This window comes from Podarcis liolepis, assembly GCF_965112155.1.
Source record: "Podarcis liolepis genome assembly, chromosome: 11".
NCBI classification, from domain to species: domain Eukaryota; kingdom Metazoa; phylum Chordata; class Lepidosauria; order Squamata; family Lacertidae; genus Podarcis; species Podarcis liolepis.
The window spans coordinates 53,293,317-53,315,562 of record NC_139565.1 but is presented as its reverse complement, the minus strand read 5'-3'; the positions used below and the strand labels follow the sequence as shown (position 1 = coordinate 53,315,562).

The 22,246-nt window shown below is 43.1% G+C and overlaps 1 protein-coding gene across 3 annotated transcripts in view; it reads left to right on the top strand.

Moving 5' to 3' along the window:
- The window catches only part of DCC (DCC netrin 1 receptor), a gene marked incomplete at its 5' end in the record, with an annotated part of 945,448 nt that overhangs the window by 698,128 nt on the left and 225,074 nt on the right, over positions 1 to 22,246 (top strand). For all 3 annotated transcript variants that reach the window (XM_083465695.1, XM_083465694.1, XM_083465696.1), the window contains 3 exons: positions 10,847 to 10,995; positions 11,281 to 11,419; positions 17,206 to 17,255. In XM_083465695.1, coding sequence (XP_083321821.1) covers positions 10,847 to 10,995; positions 11,281 to 11,419; positions 17,206 to 17,255 — 338 coding nt within the window. The remainder of the gene's footprint in view (positions 1 to 10,846; positions 10,996 to 11,280; positions 11,420 to 17,205; positions 17,256 to 22,246) is intronic.

Genomic DNA, 22,246 nt, shown 5'->3' with positions numbered 1-22,246 from the left:
GCAAGATAATCCCATCACCAGCACTTTGTCAATACATACTTGCCAGTCAGCCTGGAATTAAATATTGCAGTTAATCATGCCGTACTGGTCTTTCCTCCTGAAAACGCTTTAAGAAGAAGGAAAATCACGCACACAAAATCCAAGCCGCCTGGAAGACATTATTGCATAGATTGATACAATCAAGCTACTTTTGGCTCGGAACCCTTGAAAGGATGAAAAGGAAATGAGCATAACTTTTAATTCAATCTTTTTTTTATTTATCCTGTATAAATTAGAATGGGGAAAGGCTACAATGTAGAGTAGGGGTGGGGAACCTCAGGCTCAGGCATCAATTGCGCCCCCCCCAGCCCTCTCTATCAGTCCCTTGGGCCTCTTCTCACGCCACACCCCCTTCCTAACCACGCCTTCTGCCCCAAGGCACACCCCTCACTAGCCTTGCTCCATATCCTCCTTGAGTGTTCTTGCCTGACTGGAATGTGTCCTTGAAGAGTAATGACTCTTGCTTGCATGGGTTGAAGACAGAGACAGGTATTGTTGTTGTTCAGTCATTTAGTCGTGTCCGACTCTTCGTGAACCCATGGACCAGAGCACGCCAGGCACTCCTGTCTTCTACTGCCTCCCGCAGTTTGGTCAAACTCATGCTGGTAGCTTCGAGAACAATGTCCAACCATCTCGTCCTCTGTCGTCCCCTTCTCCTTGTGCCCTCCATCTTTCCCAACATCAGGGTCTTTTACAGGGAGTCTTCTCTTCTCATGAGGTGGCCAAAGTCTTGGAGCCGCAGCTTCAGGACCTGTCCTTCCAGTGAGCACTCAGGGCTGATTTCCTTCAGAATGGATAGGTTTGATCTTCTTGCAGTCCATGGGACTCTCAAGAGTCTCCTCCAGCACCATAATTGAAAAGCATCAATTCAAGTGTAGAAACTCTGTTGCATCTGTTGGCCTGCCCATGTTTGCTTCTGGCACGTGGCCCCAAAGAGGTTCCCGAGAAGGGAATGTGGTCCTCAGGCTGGAGAAGGTTGCCCCACCATTGCCCAACCATTAAATGTGTATATGCATGCCACAGTTGAAGAAGTTGTTTTAATCTATGGTGTGGAGTTGCTTTAGCACAGGGATGGCTAAACTGTGGCCCTCCCAATGTAATTGGAGAGCAACTCTCATCATCCCTGGCCTCTGGCCATGCTGTCTCGAACAGGTGGCTGTTGGAGACCAACAACTTCTGGAGGGTCGCAGGCTGCAGTCAGGTTAGTACAGGGTATCAGTTGTACTCCATGGTCCATCTCACTCTGTTGCATGAAAAGTGGTGGATAATGGATCGCCAGGAATTCAGGCTCAGGCTTCCAAACCTGAGATACTTTCGGCAGTGGCGTAGCATGGGTTGTCAGCACCCGGGGCAAGGCAAGTAATTTGCGCCCCCTAACCCTAACCCCCAGATGTTGCGCCCAGTGCAGCTGGCCCCCCCTGCACCCCCCACGCTACGCCACTGACCTTCGGTAAAGTATTACTTTGTAAACTACTTATAGGTCCTCGATAAAATAGAAAAGGGGGGGGGAGAGAGAGAGAGAACGCACAGATGGGGCTCATTAACCTGAGAAGGTAGCCCATATAGGAGAAGGAAAGCTCTGATCCCAACCCTGTGCTGCTTTTGCGGGATATCTTCAAGAGAAGAAAAGTCTATGGAGTAAACCCTGCACAAATCCAGAGGGAAATCCCTAAGATGCTTGGATGGTGTCTTGTCTGCATCCTTCTGGCAACTCCTGCAGCCTAGCTGGTGCCAAATGTATTGTTCGGCTTTCCTTTGGACCACATCAGCAAGACCAAGATGGGGGTCTTGTCATCTGAGCAGCCCAGGACCTCCAGGCACGCAGCGGTTGGACTTCATCCTTGGAAGTGCATTCCATTTTCTCTCGAGACAGACAGATGCCAACAATATAGAGAGGGATAGCATTTTCCAAACTTCTGAGAACTGATTTATGAATTAAAATTGGAGGAGCATTTCAATTCTACATCCTCCATTTGTTATTTATACCGCTGTAAATATATGAGCTACCTTCCTTTAGAGAGCTCCCTCTTCTCATCTACTGTGGGTAGGTAATAGTATTAAGAGTGGAGTTTGCGCACCCAGAGTGGTGGATTAGTAGGAGGCAAGGCCAGAATGACGAATCAGGCAGGAATGTAGCAGGCAGCACCCCTTAGTGGTGTTAGGATTACTGCTCCGTGTTTGCAGTTATGGGATTGTTGTCTATCACATGATGGTGTATGTTTTCATTCTATAGTGTGGGAAGTGACAGAGACAGGATGTTTGGTATTACTGTGTTCCATGAAGTAGGACTATTGTCCTTTGTTTTCTCTTTCTTTGCTGGCTGATGAGAAACAGGAAGGAGCTAAAGCAGAATGCTCTGAGTGTATTATATGTAAATAAACGTAGATTAGCCAAAATGCTGTGCTACTTAGGTCTGTTACGCAAACTGCGAATACTCTGTGGATCCCTAAGTGTGCTAATGCTTCTTGGTATCAGTCGCTGTGATGTCCAGGCTGAAGAAAGCTTTTGAAGCTCCCGAACAATTGACTAGGAGGGAGACAACATGCCAGTTGGGCATGTGTCTCTGCCAGGGTCCTACACGAGAGTAGGACCATCCTAACAAGTGGATGGCTGAGTGTATGGAGATCACAAGAGAACCTCAATTTATTTATTGTGTCCCCGTTGTCCACTACTGTGCCCCCGCACATATTTTGTTGATGAGCTAACCCACCCCCAAGTTACATGGGGCTATGACTGGGGTTTTATTTTCAATACTTCATGGGAAGTATTTGTTAAAGAGATTGTCTCAGGAAAGGTTCCAGGTTCGAGGTGAGGGTGCTTTGCACCCACTAATGGGTGGAGGCTCCAAACTTTCCTTATAGAGCAGCTCATTCTCCCTGCCTTAAAAAAATAAAATGCACTCCAAGTGTCCACCATTTTGGTTTCCCCGCAAAATGGTGGCTGCCAGAAGCTTTTGAAGCTTCTGATAATGAAATTGTTTTAAAAATTGAGTGAGCCAGCACGGCGGCAAGCCAAGAGTTAATTAATGTCACTTCTTTAAAGATTCCCCAGAGTTTGCCAGATGGTTTAACTTGTTAATGGCCTTGTCTTTAACTGTAATTATTACTAAGTAGATTAGTTATTACCTGACTCATGTTCGTTTTAATTTAACTCAGGGATAAAATAATAATAATAATAAAACCGAATAGTTTTCCTTAAAAAAGAAAAAAGCCTACTGTCTCCTTTGAAAAGCACCAAAACATGTAAGACTCTAATAATAACCATGTAACTCAGAGTGAATTTGAATTAGTCTATATCTTCCTTAATCCCCAGCAATAGCATCCAAAGTCTCTTAGCAAAAGAATGCCTGTAAGTCAAGAACATGTTCTACATTCAAAGGCATATAATAATGTTGAATACCAGGAAAAGTATTAAAAATATCCCTGAAGGATTACACCCCTCTCCTCTTCCAGGTCCCACATTTGGGGCAAGGCTTTTACCCAGCTAACACTGCATGAGTGTTGTACCCTATAGTCGCCTATGACTGGATTTAACTGTCCAGGGATCGTTTACCATTTACCTAGTCCCACTTACTTGTGAGTAAGCCCCATTGAATTCAATAGGATGCACTTCGGAGTAGGATAAATTCAGTAGGATGTACTTATGAGCTTAGGGTTGTGCCAACACTTAGGATCGTGTCAAAAACATCATGTATGGGTGGCCAAAGATACCCTAAGGGATACAGGCAGCAGGAGAGTTCAGTTCTGTAGGAAGGCTTTGCTTTCTCCTTGGGGGGAAAAAAATTATCTTCTGCTGAGGAAGACATTTGTTTTAATTGTACTCTGTTATACAGAAGCGTTTCTCTGAGGCCTAATGAGCTGCAGCTTATATTTTTGCAATGCCCTTTCCATGTAAACTTTTAGCTGGCACAATTATAGTAGCAAAACAACATCCGCAATCATAATAGCATCAGCAATTAGAACAGGAGCATTCCGAGCAATTATCTGCAAGGATCCCCTCCTATTTAGTATAGCTACTGTATGGGAAGTTGTTCTTGTTCAGAACAAAGCAATCTGAGCTTGGGCCACCTAGTTATACATTATCTGCTTGGCTTTCCACAATGATCTCCTGATTTGTTGCCCAGTTCTCTACTTCCTCTATTTTTTTCTGAAACTGATCCTACACTGTAAGGCTTGCAGTGATTTTCATAGACTTTCCAATATGGAAATCCATTAGTTGTATGGTCTGTACAAAACTTGTATGGTTTTAAAAGAGGATCAGACCCATCAATAGAAGATAAGGCTACTCAATAGGCTGTGCTGTGCACCAGATTTAGCAGAGGCCAGAGCCAAATCAAGCATCTTCAGAGGACCTCAATACTGCAGTTACAGTGGTACCTCTGGTTACGAATGCTTCAGGTTATGAGTTCCGCTAACCCGGAAGTAGCTGCTCCTAGTTGAAAACTTTGCCCCTGGATGCGAACAAAGATCACGTGCCAGAGGCACGCATGCAGCAGGAGGCCCCATTAGCAAAAGCGCGCCTCAGGATAAGAACGCTTTCAGCTTAAGAATGGACCTCCGGAACGAATTAAGTTCATAACCAAAGTTCATAACCACTGTATTAATATTGCACAGTTTGAAGCGACCGGAAGCATAAGAATTGACTCCAAAAACAAAACAGTGTCTCTCTCCTCCGTTCCAGTTTGCCTTAGCCTGCCTAAGGCTATGCAGCTCTTTTTGGAGAGCCATTTGTTCACTGTTGTGTTCAGGAAAAGACTAACAGCCAGGGCTTTTTTCCAGCTGGAACTCGCCAGAACTCAGTTCCAGCACCTCTCAGGTGGGCACCATTGCCATTACAAGAGATCAAAGGAGGCATTCATGGTGAGTTCCAGCACCTCTTTTTCTAGAAAAATAGCACAGCTAACAGCTACCACCCTTTCAAGATTGTGAATTTGCAACTCAATACAGTACCTTTGTCACCTGATCTAAGGTTACAACAGTTTAGAGTAACAGAAAACAATCAACAGGTAATTAGAATGGAAAACCGTGGCCAAAAGGAAATGGGATTGGAAGATACTGTATGGACCTGGGAATGAATTAATGAATGAACAAGAAGTGAACAATTATGGGTGCCTTTCTTAGTATACGATCACAGCAAAGAGATCCTTGAGGGAATAAAGATCAAAAATATATTGTTTCTCAGGATTGGAGGCAAAGCTGGTGTGCTGGACAGGAGAAAGACTATTGTTGAATTTTATCAATAATAGTATTCAGAGAACCTCATTTTGTGTGGAAGGAAAATGAATTTGATTTTGCCCCAAATCTGCCTCTGCTAGCAGCAAGTTCTCCTGTATCTCCAACACTGTTTCCAGCCAATCACAGCTTCAGGGGTTGGGATCACTGTTGGTCTCCAGTTCCCATCAATCCCAAGCAGAATGTCCACTGGTCTGGGAAGATGGAAGATGTAGCCGACCAGAAGAAGAATCATAGAATCATAGAGTTGGAAGAGACCACAAGGGCCATCGAGTCCATGGATTTGATATGGATTTGATATCGAGTTTGGATTTGATATCCCACTTTATCACTACCCGAAGGAGTCTCAAAGCGGCTAACATTCTCCTTTCCCTTCCTCCCCCACAAAAAACACTCTGTGAAGTAAGTGGGGCTGAGAGACTTCAAAGAAGTATGACTAGCCCAAGGTCACCCAGCAGCTGCATGTGGAGGAGCGGAGACATGAACCCGGTTCCCCAGATTACGAGACTACCACTCTTAACCACAGGTTCTCCATCCCTGAGCTACCCAAGGCAAGTTAGAAGTTTTTGAAAGTGCCTTATTCCACGACATGCTGATTTAAGCAGTCAAGAAAAAGAAAAGAAAACAGAATATGTCGAGGCACTCCAGAGTGCTGGAAACAAGTCTAGAGAACCGTGTTCAAAGTGTGGTTTTTAGAGAAAGAGATAGATAACTGCAGGTAAAGTTGAATGTTAGTCAATGAGATCATGTCACAGGGATCAAGAGAGAGGGTAGCATAGCTCACTGGACCCCAAAGTTTCCCTATTATTGCAGTGTGCCCATGACTAGTAAATAATAAATACCTTGTTAATCTGTGCTTGAAGGATTCTCAAGCTACTGCTGCATTGATCTAACATTTGGATCCCCTTTCAACAACTTGGTTTGGACTTGGCTTTTAAAGAGCACTGTTTTGTTGGGAAAATGCTAGTTTTTTGACTCCAGCCTCTGTGCCATAATAACTCAAAGAAGGATTTAGCTTCTAGCTTTCAGATTCTTTCAGCAAGCAGGTTGTTTTGGTTTTTCTCCTTCGATTTTTTTTCTTTTTTAAACCATGGGACACATCATCTTCTCCATATGAAATATTTCACACTTCAAACTGGCTGAAAGGCCGCGGTCAATTTCCCTTCTTCATCTTTAGGTCCATCAAAGGATGGTTGTGATTAAGCGGGCCTTGAGTAGCTTGGCTGTGTGTTTTCTTCACTTTGGGCCTGACATAATCTGAAAGGCTTTGGCAATTACTATAAAGCAAAACAGATCTAATCTCTCCCTTCGCGAGAGAACACAAACAATTTTAGATGCTTTTGAGATTATTCCAAAACTCCCGTTTGATGGTCTACTATGGAAATCTATTTGTCTTCTTCCAGCTCTCTGTGCACTAGCCTAAATCTGCCCAGCGGGGTAATGAACTTCTTATCTTTTGAATACCAGAGCTGGAATCAGCGTAATCATCCCTGTTGTGGTTCAGTCAGGGAACGAGGAGTCTCTGATGTTTTCAGCAGATATGGCCCAACCATGTTTTCTTTCCATAATGGCATTATCAATCTCCGCCTCTCCCAGCCAGTCTTTGGTTTGGGGGGGTTTCAAGAGCTGTGTTGCCTTCCTCAGTTACAATCTCCCCAATTACAACCTCAAGGACCACCTCTCCCCATATAAACTGCTCCAGACTCTGCGTTCATCGTCTGATGTTCTTCTTTGTGTGCCGCCTTCTCGTGTTGTCCAGAGGGTGGCAACATGAGAACGGGCCTTCTCTGTAGTGGCTCCCTGTTTAGGAAATGCTCTCCCATGGAGAGTGTATATATTTTCATGCACCGGGAAAAATGTTCCTCTTTGACCAGGCGTAGGACTGATTAATATTCTACAGCCTTTTAAATGTATTGGTGGGAAGTTGGGGTTATTGTTTTGCTGTTTTGCTTTTACTTTTTTTATCCTGTGTTTTATTCTGAGAACCACCCTAAGATGAAGGGTGGTATGTAAAGCTAATAAATAATAATAATAATAATAATAATAATAATAATAATAATATGAATGAAATCTTTATTGCTAAAAGCTATAAGCCGTCACAATGCATAAAATACAAATAATTTAAAACTGAACAGCAACAACAGCAAAGCAAACATACAAAAATGCATAATAATAATAAAATAATCGTAATCATAAATTGCCCCATAAGACCATTTTGACCAAGCCACACCCATTTGTCCTATATGATCTCAGGTGTGGGGCATGCCAAATATAGGGGCAGACCAAGTATGTAGCTAGGCCAAAAGGGGGTTTGAGCAGCCCCATGCACAGCATTTTCTAGACCCTGATCATTGGGACTTGCATAGTACTGTGGCTTTGCTTGCACTGTTTGATGTTAAACTGCATTGCGGGGGTGGGGAAATGGGTTGCCTGATGTCATTGCAGCATCAAGTGATTGGCAAGTGTGTGTTTCCACCCGACCTTCCAGATGTAGCCCACTGGAGGAAGAGGAAAAGAAGGATCCAGCCCACCTGCCAGATTCATTTCAAAGATGCCCCAATGTCAAATACATTCTTAGAAGCACTGTAATATTTAATTGGTCCCAAAAGGGTCCCAATTTAGCTCATGACACCGTTTCCCCCAAACCACAGCCACTTGTGCTATCATTATATCACAAAGGGCATCTTGGGCTTTGTTTGAGACAGCAAAATGTCTTGGGACAGTCCTGAACATAAAGATCTTGGAATGAGGATCCCAACCTGTAAGGATCATCAGCAAAGGTGTGTGTGTGTGTGTGTGTGTGTGTGTTGTTATTTTCTCTCTCTCCCTTGCCAAATAGCTGTCGTGTCTTCTAAACATGTTCAGAGCAAAGGAGCAGGGATTTCATTACATTAATAATTACATTGCCTCCAAGTCTTTTGAAGTTGCATCACCCCCACAGAAGCCCAGAAGCGGGTTTTATAGAAATGTCATTAAAGCTGTTAAGTGCAAGGAGACAGAAGGAGATGATGTAGGGGAGGGGGGAATCGCACACCCACACACTATCAAGGCATGCTCTCTCCATTATGAATAAAGTCAAATGGCTTCATAAAGGGGTGATGCTGGCAGTGTTTTCAGTCTGGAGGATCAGGACAAGGACTGGCGGCTTTCCTGCAGCTGTTGATCAGGGGCATTTATCCTGTGGGGCATTAGGCAGGAAGGAAAGCCATGGCTTGGGTCTACCTTCTCCTAGGAAGACACAGCCACTGGTCAGGTAGGTTCCAACATTCTTTGAGCACTCCATGCCTCACCTTCCTGCCTGGTGCCTCAACCCCAATGGCCACCGATTGCTCTGGACCACTCCAACCTGACCCACAGTGATCGACAGTTGTGTGTACCCAACTTATCTGAGGCACTCTTTATATGCTCAGTTTGGCTCAGGCCTCTGCTGAATGGAGTGCAGAGCCCTAGTACAGGCATAATTGTGCACAATTGTCTCACTCGCAACCTTGTTGCACAGTGCCAGGACATCCATCCATCCATTCTAACCTGAAATAGAGAGAGCTGGAAAGTCCTTGTGGCTTAGGGGGAGATTCTCCCCAGAACCCAAAGAGGATGTCAGTGAGCCAGAAGTCCAGAAGAAAAACTCCAATTGTTAAGTTGTGGGTGAACATATCAGACGACACAGCGATTCTTCAAACAGCTCTTGTTTATTCACAGGCCAGGACAGAACTGAACTGAAGGGTTCAGTCAGCCTGCTTATATAGAGCTCCAGTACAATGTAACTGTAACAATTTTTTTAAACTATCCAATCACTGAACGTCACTTTCGATTCCTTATTTGCATAACTATCTACAGTATCTATCCCCCTGCTGGCCCAGGGTGAGAACTTCAGTACATAACACCAAGGGTTCCAAAATGGCGCATGGGAGCTCTCACTGCTGCCATGCTACCCTACTCAACAGCTGTTGGGTGGGAAGCTGCATTTACTGCAGTGGGTTCCCCCACTTGCGTGCATTTTGCTTATGTGCACAGGGCCCAGAATGTAACCCCCACGTAAGTGGGGGAGTCACCTGTATTCAAACAGAGGTTTGATGGTCTTCTGTTATGGATCCAGTAGTTGCGTCCTCCATTAGCAGGAAGTTGGACTTGAGTCTCTTCCAGCTCTGCAATTCTGTATTCTTGGGGAATAATCTAATGTACAGTTTGTAAAAAAAGAGATTCCGACACAGCCCTCAAATCAAAAGGAACTTTTAAAGGAGAGGGAAAGCAGACCATAAATGCTAATTTTCAGTAAATTGTTATTTAACAGTGGGAAATCTATGGAATTATTGAAGACTTTCTGCACGCTGAGGAACAAAGCACATTAGTTCAACTGCCTGTCTTGCAACCAAATGGAAAGCTTGGGGAATTGAAGAACCAACACTCTCACTCTATTGATTTCACAACTGAGTATTAATATTAAATGCCTTTTAAAGTCCATTTGTATTGTGTGTGTTTTATGACATGAGGCTGTCAGCTTTTCATTGATTTCTACTTTTTGCATTTAAAGGCTTCACAGGAGGCAAAATGGATAATGCATGCCTGACTATGTCTTTTTTCCTACAAAGAAAGCAGGAAGTTGTTACAGGCATTTAACTATACAAATGCCTCAAATGGGAAGGATAACGAGAAAGCAATAATTAATATTGCTTGCTCACAGTAAAGTAACATTGAAACATCCCAATACTCTCCACCACCCAGGGTATCTGAAGAAGAGTGTGTGCACACGAAAGCTCATACCAATAACTAACTTAGTTGGTCTCTAAGGTGCTACTGGGACGCAGGTGGCACTGTGGTCTAAAACCACAGAGCCTAGGGCTTGCCGATCAGAAGTTTGGCGGTTCAAATCCCCACGACAGGGTGAGTTCCCATTGCTCGGTCCCTGCTCCTGCCAAGCTATCAGTTCAAAAACACGTCAAAGTGCAGGTAGATAAATAGGTACCGCTCCAGCGGAAAGGTAAACTGTGTTTCTGTGCACTGCTCTGGTTCACCAGAAGTGGCTTAGTCATGCTGGCCACATGACCCGGAAGCTGTACGCCGGCTCCCTCGGCCAGTAAAGCAAGACGAGCACCACAACCCCAGAGTCGTCCACGACTGGACCTAACGGTCAGGGGTCCCTTTACCTTTACCTTTAATGTGCTACTGGAAGGAAGTTTTAAATTTTATTTAATTTTATATCTACCCAGGGTCATAGGAAGCGGGGTGCGGTTCACACCGGGTTTCATCAGTAAAGGGGTTGACAAAATGACGAAAATATGAGTTAAGTGTTACAGTGTTACTGAATTTTAAAGCGTTCAAATCCAGCCACATTGCCTCACTCCCAATTTTGTTGAGGAATGTTGTTACAGGGCTACAGGGGGAAAGATGCAATCATTGAAAATTCCCTTCCTCTTCCACTAGCAGGTTCCTGTGATAAATCAAGGACACTTCTACAAATGGGGGTGGGGGACTCCTTTCATGGGTGGAAGAACTCCCTTGGAGACAACCCCAAAACTCTTAAATCCCAGCTTCGCTTTTGTATAACTTAATTCTTGTTTGTGTTTCTTTCAACACAGTGCAAGTTCCAGGACCGGTAGAAAACCTGCGGGCTGTATCAGTATCACCTACCTCAATTCTTATTACGTGGGAACCCCCTGCCTATGCAAATGGTCCAGTCCAAGGTTATAGACTGTACTGTACAGAAGTAGTTACTGGGAAAGAACAGGTGAGCAAATGAACACATGGGCAAACCCCCCCCCCCCAAAAAAAAACAATGAAGGGAGGGAATCGTTCATAAATTTAGTTGCCTAAATTAAATGCAGGGTTTCATTGCAACTTCAAGTCCTCTTCGCAGAATCCATCTGAAATGGGATAAGTTCTCAAAATCCTCATCACCTAGAGCTGAAATGAAGAAGCTTTTAGGAATCCTCAAAAATGAAGCCATCTAGCTAATATTATCTGTATAACAATTTGGTGCATTAATAATTTTCGCTGTTTCCTTTGTGCCCAGAATATAGAAGTTGATGATCTGTCATACAAGCTGGAAGGACTGAAGAAATTCACAGAATATACCCTACGATTTCTGGCTTACAATCGTTATGGACCTGGAGTTTCAACTGAAGACCTGACAGTCAGAACCCTTTCGGATGGTAAGGCAGAGCAAATAAAATAATAAAAATAATAAAAATAATAAAAATAAAATAATAAAAATAATAAAACAAAACAAAACAACAACAACAATAATAATAATAATTTATTTATATCCTGCCCTCCCCAGCCGAAGCCGGGCTCAGAGTGGCTAACAATAGTAAAGTAATAATATATGCACAGGAGAGAGGCAGGGATAAATGGGCAGAAAGTGGTACAGTCTGCATCTCTTCTTAAGTCAAGCCCTGCCATTGTGAGTTGCTATTCATGCATCAAAAGCCTGGTGGATTGGCCCACTGTGGAGGAGGGCAAAACCCTATGAATTGACTGAAACAGAGTGGTAGGTTGGCTCAGCCCTTTGCTCAGGGTTGCCCTTTGAAATGGTTGTGAGGTGTTAGCCTCCAGAAAGTATTTGCAGGTTTGGAGATCTGGATGGGGCAGCATAGGACCACAAAGTAGACTGAGAGCAAGCAGGAATAAAAAAAAAAGAGTAGAACCCACATAACCCAAATTCCGGAACCATTAAAATAGCCTATTTCAGCAGTTCTCAACCTGTGGGTCCCCAGATGTTGTTGGACTACAACTCCCATCATCCCTGACCACTGGTTATGCTGGCTAGGGATGATGGGAGTTGTAGTCCAACAACATCTGGGGACCCACAGGTTGAGAAACACTGGCCTATTTAAAGCAACTCACCCAAGAGGGAGTTTGAATTGAGCTCACGAACAGCTATATCCAGATGTTACAAAGGTGGGTACCAGTGCAGAAGAGGGGTGAGAGTTAGTATCACATTAGTATTTCCCTAATATTCCAGATCACTGAGTCAGAATGCGATGTCTCAGTATGATAAGGAGGGGTGGAAGAGAATTTGTTCGGTTTGCGCTTTTAAATGAACCAAAATAATCCACACCTGCCTGACTAATACACAGATCAGAACCCAATCATCCTTCAGATTTCACACTGCTCCAAATTTTCGGATACAATTCTTGGCTCAAAAAGAAAGTACCATAAGGCATAAAAATGTGTGTGTGTTAGAATACAGAAATGTATACCTTGAGATAAAATACATATTTTTTTAAAAAATGTACTGAATTATTTAAAATAAATCTCGAATTAATGCAGCTGGCTGGCCAATGTGAGAATGGGTTGCTGGATTAGAGGGGTCATTGGCCTGATACAACAGACTAATAATAATAATAATAATAATAATAATAATAATAATAATATTTTATTTGTATCCCGCCCTCCCCAGCCGAGGCTGGGCTCAGAGCAGCTAACATCATAAAAACAAAACAATATGCATAAAAACAGACATCAATTAATTAAAATAAATCTTAAAATTAATTCAGACAAGTTAAAATCTGGGCAGGTGGCCATTATCAGGTAGGAATTGAGAGTGGTTAATACTTGCTGCCAGGACCAACTGTTTCAACTGATCATACAAGGACCTGTGAGCGGGTTGGGGGCCTCCTTCGGGCTTGTTTTATACAAAGGAAAGTAAGTCAAACTGCATCCTGCCCAAAGGCCTTGTGTCCTTATACATACTTTCACACATTTCCTGACCCTTGTAATTGCTGGCCTGACCCCAACTTGAATGTGGGATGGTGATGGCAGAAAGACTTGGAATTGATCACTCTCCCTTGATTGCCTCGCAGTGATAACCTGTGGTTACTTGAATAAAACCTCTTCAGTAACCACAGAGGACTGTTTGAGATAGCCATTCATTTCATAAGGCTACAAATATCCTTTTCAAAGCTAAGTAGATCAAACCTCTTTACAGATGTTATTGTAAGCAGCACTGTTTATTACCTTGTAAAAGTTAATTTGTGATACCGCTGCCTTCTCTTTTTTTGGAGAGCTGGTCTATTATTTCCACCGTTGACATTTCTCTAATACATTTTCAAGTGGCACTTTCACCTATCCATCTAATTGAGATACCTTTTTATACTACAAAACAGACCTTGGCAGAATAAAATATCCCATGCGTATAATTATGAAAACAAAACACACACACACACGCACCAACACAATTGGGTGGGAAAATTATATTGTGCTTAATGTATGGAGATTGAATTGAGACTCTGAAGACCAGGATGATGGCCTCGGCACTGAACTTTGACTTTCCGGGAGAAAAAGGGAGATTCATATTCATGCAGGAATTTAGAAAGTTAGCCTCATAAAGTTTTAATTCTTCTTGAGCAGAAAAGCATCAAGAGACGGATGTTTTTAAAGAAAACCTTCCGCTCAACATCAAGGTCTGCTAATGAGCTAGAGAGCTCTGATAACCTCAGATTAACGACAGCAGGCTGAATTGAAGCATATATTTTATTTTATTCTATGCATTTATAATACCACCTGGGCAGTTTATGATACACGTTGCTTATTGATGCAAAACACTTGCCCTCTCAATCACCAGAGTCTTCTGGGTAGTTCACATGAAGTCCAAACAACATACCGTTAAAATGTTAAAATGGGTTGTTGTTTTTAACAAGACTCACTGAATTCTGTCCCCTGTGTTAAAACCAGCTCAAGTAGTATTGAAACATGTCAAAATAATTGATCCAGGAAGGGCAAATTAGGCATTAAAATGAGAACCAAATTATCGCCCCTCCCATTCTCTTCACTTCTGTTCTATCCCTCAGTGAAGATACGAGCCTGGAACTTTATCCTGGACAACTTTCTGAGAAAATAAAAAAATTCCTTCCAGTAGCACCTTAAAGACCGACTAAGTTAGTTCTTGGTATGAGCTTTCGTGTGCATGCACACTTAGTGTGCATGCACACGAAAGCTCATACCAAGAACTAACTTAGTTGGTCTTTAAGGTGCTACTGGAAGGATTTTTTTTATTTTGACTATGGCAGACCAACACGGCTACCTATCTACTACTGGAACCATGGAAGGCACCACATTGAGCCGCATGAAATGGAAGTCCATCAACCGGTATCTGAAGAAGTGTGCATGCACACGAAAGCTCATACCAAGAACTAAGTTGGTCTTTAAGGTGCTACTGGAAGGAATTTTTTTATTTTGACTATGGCAGACCAACACGGCTACCTATCTACTACTGGAACTTTCTGAGAAGTGAACCAAGTAGTTAACTAGCACCCAAAATATGTGGTGTTGATTATATTGTGACTTTTTTAAAAAAGCAGCAATTAAATTCTCTCAGGCTGGCTATTGATGCTTCATTACCTGGTTAATTCCATCTAGCAATAGCTCTGTGGAGCTATTATTACCGGTATTTTAAATAAGCAGGGAATGCCCTAAAGGGGGACTTCACAAGGTAAAACCCCCAGAACAACTATTTTGGGTAAAACCAATAAAGAAATTGACAGGAATGGACAAGGCAGATTGATCACATTAAGGCAGTATATGTACGACCATGTTAAGTGGTTTGAACCGTTAATATTTTCCTTGATCTAGTTATTTCTCCCAATCTGGTTTTACAATTCCTAGAACTGGGAGAGGAACAGTAATTCTATGTGATTTGGTCTCTGAGCTTATTGGATAATTCCTTCTTATTGATCTTTCAGAGTAATAGGATTGACCCATTCAAGAACTGGTACACTATGCAGCAATATCTGCCCAGAATAATAATAATAAAAAGGAGACTGCCATATGAAATGGCTGGAATATAAAGCAGCATGAAACAAATCAATAACTGTATCTATAATCACATTGCAAGTTTTAATTTTTCTTTCGCCAGTTGTAAATATGTGCTCATTTCTCAAAAGTAGGACAGATTGTTTGAAGAATGGGCCTTTCCAGAGATGCTGTCAATGCAAGGGTCTATCTCATTATCCTCTTCAAAATAGCATGAGAATGTTAATAGTCATCACCAAATGCACAGAATTATTCTGAACTCATCAAAATCTTATAATTATGTAGCACAGAAAGATGACCTAAGCCAGGTGAGATAGTTGGTTTATCTAGCTCAGTGTTGTCTGCATCAGGGACAGGGAAGCTGTGGCCCTACAGGTCAACAGCTAGTGGAACCAAGAGAGGCATGAAATGGGAGAAGCAAAAGCACACAGACTTAGTCTCTGATTGTTTGGGGGAAACAATGGAGGAGACATGGATGGCTGTGGGGAGGCTGGGACCTTTAGTCCTGGCTATTTCCTTATAGGGGCAAGACCTGAATTGATGTGGTCATTAGGCCTGAGACTCCTGTCCAGATCCTGTTGTGCTAATAAAAAGTGGACTCCAGCTTGTTCAGTGTGATTTACTGCTGGCTCGTTCCTGTGCCCTGGTCATATGTTGTGTCCTTGGCCAGATTATTTTGACTGGGTTTCAAAATGCTGCTGTACTACTTGAGCTGGTTTTTTACACAGTTATCCATTGAAACTTGCACTTCTTTGTCTTTTGTGACGTAATTTTGCGGCCAAAAATACATTGGAAAACATGCGTTAGTGAAAATAACACACATGCACATGAATTATGTGAGACAAAATTGCATATAAAAATGGGTATATTAGGAAAAGATGCAGATGATTCTTGCGAAGGCTTGTTTTTTAAAAAGAAAGTCTAAGGTGTCATGGAGTGAACTGAAGGGTGGGGAAAATGAGAAACTAAGAGAAGCTGAGAGTCATCTGCTTCTACTTGAGGAGTGGTTGTGCCCCAGATTCCTCCATAATAATATTTTTAATGAGAATATTTTTACGTGAAGCTGATCACCTATGGATGAAAACACTTTCAAAGTTGTCAGTGCTTGCCCCAAACTGTGCAAGGCAGCAACTGAAGCTATTTAACATGTAAATATGCACACCAGTGTTTGAGGTCAACTTTTGATGTTAAAACATTTCATTTGAGGAAACAGGTGCATCTTGTTCTTATTTATAACACCCTGATTGCTTTGATCTTTAATTAAAATCTCAATCTTGGTGCTATAACAGCTTGATCTTTCAGAATTAAACAGCTGATATCATAATGTACACGCAAATCAGCTTTCGAGCTTTGCCAGTGCCTCCATGATAAAAGTTACCATTCTACATTTCGCATGATAGCAGTTCATGTCTAAGACAGGTTCAAAGAGATTTTACATTATGTTGCGTTATAATATTTAGTAGGTTTACACCCTGCTTTTTGAACCGAGTCCTCCATGTGGTTCACGATCTTTATAAAGGACAGCCAATACATTAAAAGGCAATATATTTAAAACAAAACTAAATTAAACTAAAAAAAAAAAAAACAGTCTAGATGGAGTAGGAGGATAAATGTGGGTCACATCAACACTGTTTGTTTAAAGCCTATGGCTTCCCACAAAGAATCCCGGGAACTGTAGTTTGTTAAGGGTTCTGGCAACTGTGTGTGTTGGATCAGACCACAGGTCCCACTAAATCAACATCTGGCTTCCTGTTGTGAATAGAGACATTGGATTCTTATCTCATTATACATGATAAAGCTATTTTTAGCCATCTCACCCCTTGCTTTTTCCTGTAAGACCAATTGCAGTCGTTAACAGTCGTCAACAGGTTTACCACACCTATCAGCCAATCACCCATTCCCACCACCCTGCTGAGTAATACCCCTCCCCACCCTCTCACTATATATAAGGGTCTGGCGACTTCTGTTTCAGTGTATCTGAAGAAGTGTGCATACACAGGAAAGCTCATACCAAGAACAAACTTAGTTGGTCTCTAAGATGTTACTGGAAGGATTTTGTGTGTGTGTTGTTGTTGTTTTTTAGGAGAGGTAAGGCAGATGGGTTTTTTTTAGAAGAGGTGCCATTGGTGCATGTAACTTTAATTACGGTTCCCCCAATCTCATCCATTCCCCCTTTTCATTTCAGTTCCAAGTGCTATGCCTCAGAATGTCTCCTTGGAAGTGGTGAACTCAAAGGTAAGTCAGGGTCCAGCACCCTAATTTGAAATGATCCAGATTTGTGTCTATGCCTACATATATACAAACACACTCATGAGGGGGGGATGACTGTTATTATTATGATTATTTTACTATTAGGCTGTCTGACAGTATGCTTTTTTACCGTGTTTTTATTATCTTTTTATCATGGATATTTTATGATGTGTTTTTAATGTTGTACTCCACCCTGAGATCCTTTGATAAAGGGTGGTATATAACTTGAATTATTATTGTTGTTGTTGTTAACTCTGTCTGCTAGTATGAATATGCATGGCTAGATGCTTCTGGAAGCCAACACTGCCACCCCCAACCACTACCACCCAGTTTATTGACGCGTATGAAGGAGGAGTGGACCTGCCACTGCCCAGCCTTCAGTCCTGCACATGGTTTCGTTGGAAGGGCTCCCTGTTTCTGAATTTTGTATTGTGCAGCTGTCATAGGTTGCAGGTCATTAGCATGGCAGGAATAAGTGAAACAAAGACTCATTTGCGGGTTGAAACAGGCCACAGCTTTATTTGGTTTTATACAATGGGGAAGCAGGCTTGTCGTGGGAGTTGGGTAAGGATCTGGTCTTCATTCCACCAGCCCTTGCTTGTTGTCTGTTAGCTAGGAAGCAGCCAGGGGAGTTGGCCCGTGTTAGAGCCCAATGTGGCTCAGGCTAGGCGTCTGGGGTCTCACTGTGGTGGCCGCTGTGCTTTTCTCTCATCAGACCCCTTATGTCCACCCTCACTTAGATTCTGCCCAGTTTGTGCACTGATGGAATGATCAGCTTAGCAAGGCATTGAATTCTTGAATTACCTGTGTCCTAAATTTCAAGTTTCTGAGTGCTTTCCATTTTGTGCTCTGGGATATGAATGATAGCCTTTCAGGCTTCTTTTGCAATCCAAATGTCTTGGGCTACATGTGTACCAGTTTTCAGATTTCTAGCTAGTGTGTTGGAATAATTCAGACCTCTTAAGGTGCACATTTTGAGATGTTTTTGAAAACTATTCAAACAGTCCTGGAGATGCATGTACCGCCATAATTTAGGAAATATTGATCATATCTGAGTATTCCAAGTGAGAGAGGACAACTCCGTTTCTTTTTGCTTTTTTTTCTCTTTTTTTAGATTTTTGTTCTTTTCCTTTTTTAATATTTTAATTAATATTCTCCTGTGATGATACGTAGCAAAACCATTCTGCGTCAAACATTCTTTCTTCTCAGGCAAAAGAAGAAAGCAAGTGAAATAAAAAAAGAGAAAATAAAAAAGAGAAACAAGAAAATGACATATGTAGAGGGGAGAGGAACAACGTAACAAGAAGGCAATGGATAAATTAACTTTTGCTTTTCTATGCCAGCTGAAAACAAGGTTGTTCACTCAGGCATTTACTGGATGTTTCTGTCTAGACTGGGTACTAAAATGTAGTTCACTGTCTTTTAATGGTGTCTGCTTTACTGATCTGTTTTAATGGCCCTAGTTTTATCATATGGTTGTATTGATTAACAATTTAGAGTTTTTCTCTCTTATGGTTTTATTCTTATGGTTTTAGATTGCTTATTGTACCCTACCCTGGGGTCCCTTGTGATGCTAGAAACAAAATAAATATATAAATGAGTAAAAAACGCCGCTCATTCAGCAACAGATTCAGAGATTTTGAAGGAGGAGAGAGGGGAGACTAAGCCAACTTTTAAGGATGAATTAATTTGGCGAGGGGCGGGCAGATCGGTCCAAACCCCCTTTGCACTGAGCTGAAGTGTGTGGACTTGGTGGAGGTCTCCCTCTGCCAACCCTCCTGGCTCCATCCCTCTGCCTGCCAACATCATTACACTGGTGTAGAGCTCACTTTTCCACCTTTCCACCTGCCAAGTGGGTGGAAGTGCGGCTGGTCAGCTCCCCACTGATGGCCGCTGGTGGATAGCCCTAAAATGGGGTGTAGATGTGGTGATTGCCTAAAGGTAAAGGGACCCCTGACCATTAGGTCCAGTTGTGACCGACACTGGGGTTGCGGCACTCATCTCGCCTTATTGGCCGAGGGAGCCGGCGTACAGCTTCCGGGTCATGTGGTCAGCATGACTAAGCCATTTCTGGCAAACCAGAGCAGCGCACAGAAACGCCGTTTACCTTCCCTCTGGAGTGGTACCTATTTATCTACTTGCACTTTGACGTGCTTTCAAACTGCTAGGTTGGCAGGAGCTGGGACCGAACACTGGGAACTCACCCTGTCGTGGGGATTCGAACTGCCGACCTTCTGATTGGCAAGTCCTAGGCTTGGTGGTTTAAACCACAGCGCCACCCACGTCCCCAGCTACTCCTTAAAGCCCCACCAGACTAGAGAGTAGTAGGGTGGGATTGCTCCCTACCAGCCACTGCCTGGACATCCTCCTGGTCCCTCCCAGTTGTAGTGTATAACTTATTGCTTCCCCAAAACTACTGAGAACCTTCTTCTAAGACAACCTAGCATGGTCCCTGGGGACTTGCGGGAAAGGAAAATGGCAGCCAGCCATCGCTCAAAGGATCTCAATTGCAACAGCAAGTTCTCCCTAAATGTTGCCAGCAGTAGTGGGGCACTGCCCTACCAACCTCAGCCTGCCATCACTTCCCTGTGTTCTTGCAACCTCATTCTCCTTAGTCTCAGCATTGATCTTGCAGAACTTAGCCAGGAGGAGGATAGGGACAAAATAAAATTAAATTGGCTCTGCCTGTCATTGGCTCCGGCTCCTTGCCAACTGCCCTACCAGCTCCAGTGGGCACCATTCATCCCTGGTTGCTGTTGACATTGCAGGTCTGCTTTGGCACATTTCTCCCTGCAATTCAGGGAGTAATGGATCATAGAATCGTATAATCGTAGAGTTGGAAAGGGACCCAATGGTCATCTAATCCAACCATCTGCAATACAGGAATCTCAGCTAGATCATGCATGACAGTTGGCCATCCAGCCTCTGCTTAACAACCTCCAATGAAGGAGAGTCCACAAGCTCCTGAGGGACACTGTTCCATGGGAACACTTTCAGCTCAGCACTTTTGTTGTTGTTTAGTCATTTAGTCGTGTCCGACTTTTCGTGACCCCATGGACCAGAGCACGTCAGGCACTCCTGTCTTCCATTGCCTCCCGCACTTTGGTCAGACTCATGTTTGTAGCTTCGAGAACACTGTCCAACCATCTCGTCCTCTGTCGTCCCCTTCTCCTTGTGCCCTCCATCTTCCCCAACATCAGGGCCTTTTCCAGGGAGTCTTCTCTTCTCATGAGGTGGCCAAAGTATTGGAGCCTCAGCTTCACGATCTGTCCTTCCAGTGAGCACTCAGGGCTGATTTCCTTAAGAATGGATAGGTTTGATCTTCTTGCAGCCCATGGGACTCTCAAGAGTCTCCTCCAGCACCATAATTCAAAAGCATCGATTCTTTGGTGATCAGCCTTCTTTATGGTCCAGCTCTCACTTCCATGCATCACTACTGGGAAAACCATGCAGCTCAGCACTAGCAAAGGCCAAAGGTATAGAAACGTACCTGGCGATAAGCAGACTATTTCTCAAATACTTGCTCTCAATTTGCCAGGAAGCTATTTCTGCTGATTACCTATTTATCCTTCCTCATTAGTTCCATTGGCTATCCCAGCTGCCAATGGTTGTTTGTGATAGAAAAGCAGCAAGGGAGGCATTATGTATTTCCAGCGTGTGTGTATACATGCGCGCACACACACACATTGCATGAGGTGAGATGTCGCAGGTACCAGAGCGACCGTTTAATTAATAAAACCACCCTGCTTTGCTAGAACTTGGGCAGATGTGGGTAGTTATTAATTGCTGGCAGCAACAAGACTTTGTAAGGCAGTTGCTGACACTAAAAGACAGACAAGAGAATGGCTTCTTCTGATACTTTTAATGAGGCATCACTCATGTGGCACACTTGATGTTGCAATGTGGGATTTATAAGAGAATACTAGCTTTCGAGCGTAGACATTAAAGCATTCCTTGCCACCCATAAAGCAGCTCATTTGTGTGCCGGAAGCCATGAAAAGAGACGTCCTCCTGGAAGAAAAGAAAAAAACGTGAAGAAGTTGTTTTTTCTCAAACCAAATAATGAAACTCATTAATTGCCTTCTGTACTTTCTGGCTCTTAAGAGATGCCTCCGCCCAACTGCGGCTTAATTATTCAAGTCCACATTTCACTGATGAATCAGTGGGGACCAGCAGTGTCCCTAATTATGCAGAAAGTCTATAGAGTGAAATGGCTGGCCTTAGATGCTGGCGAGGCAGGCCAGGCTGTGGGTGTGCACAAACCACAACATCGTGTTGTGCAACTGAAGGAAGCAAGGTGTACCTTTTTAAAAACAAGCCAAGAAGCCACCAACGTCTACCCTCATTCTAACCAATCTAGCTGGAGGTCCCTTTATTTCTAGAGGCCCACATATCTTCTTGCAACTTATCTTTGGTATGCTTGAGCAGATGAAGCTACCTTAAGTCAGGCGTTGGTCACCTTAACATTTTCTGTACTGACTGAGAGCAACTCTCCAAGGTCTTTCCCAGATAACTGGAGAAACCAGCTCCAGCTCCTGGTCCACTTTGCATGCAACACATGTGCTCTACCACATTGACTGTAGGTACGCAATCCTGCAATCTACAGGTGTGTGAAACCAGAGTGATGTCAGGAGCCTCATATGGGGAATATGCAAGATTAGCCACCGCCTCCCTGTGCTCCTGGGGCTACTGCTGGCAAACCTTTCTCTTCCCATAAATTCCTAAAAATAGCAAAATATGCAGTCACTTTGCTGCCTGTTCTATTCATCCTACACAGCCTACCTCTGTCTACACACTGTAATATACTGGCAGGATTCTCATTTTCTCCCACAGCAGGCAGAGACAGGCATCATCCTGTCCTGGATCTGTGAAATCAACAGGCAGGATCTCCAAGCAAGATTTGGTTTCAGTGATGCTTTAGGAGGAGATGCATTCCTCCGAGTACAGTGGACACTCAGGTTGCGAACGTGATCCAT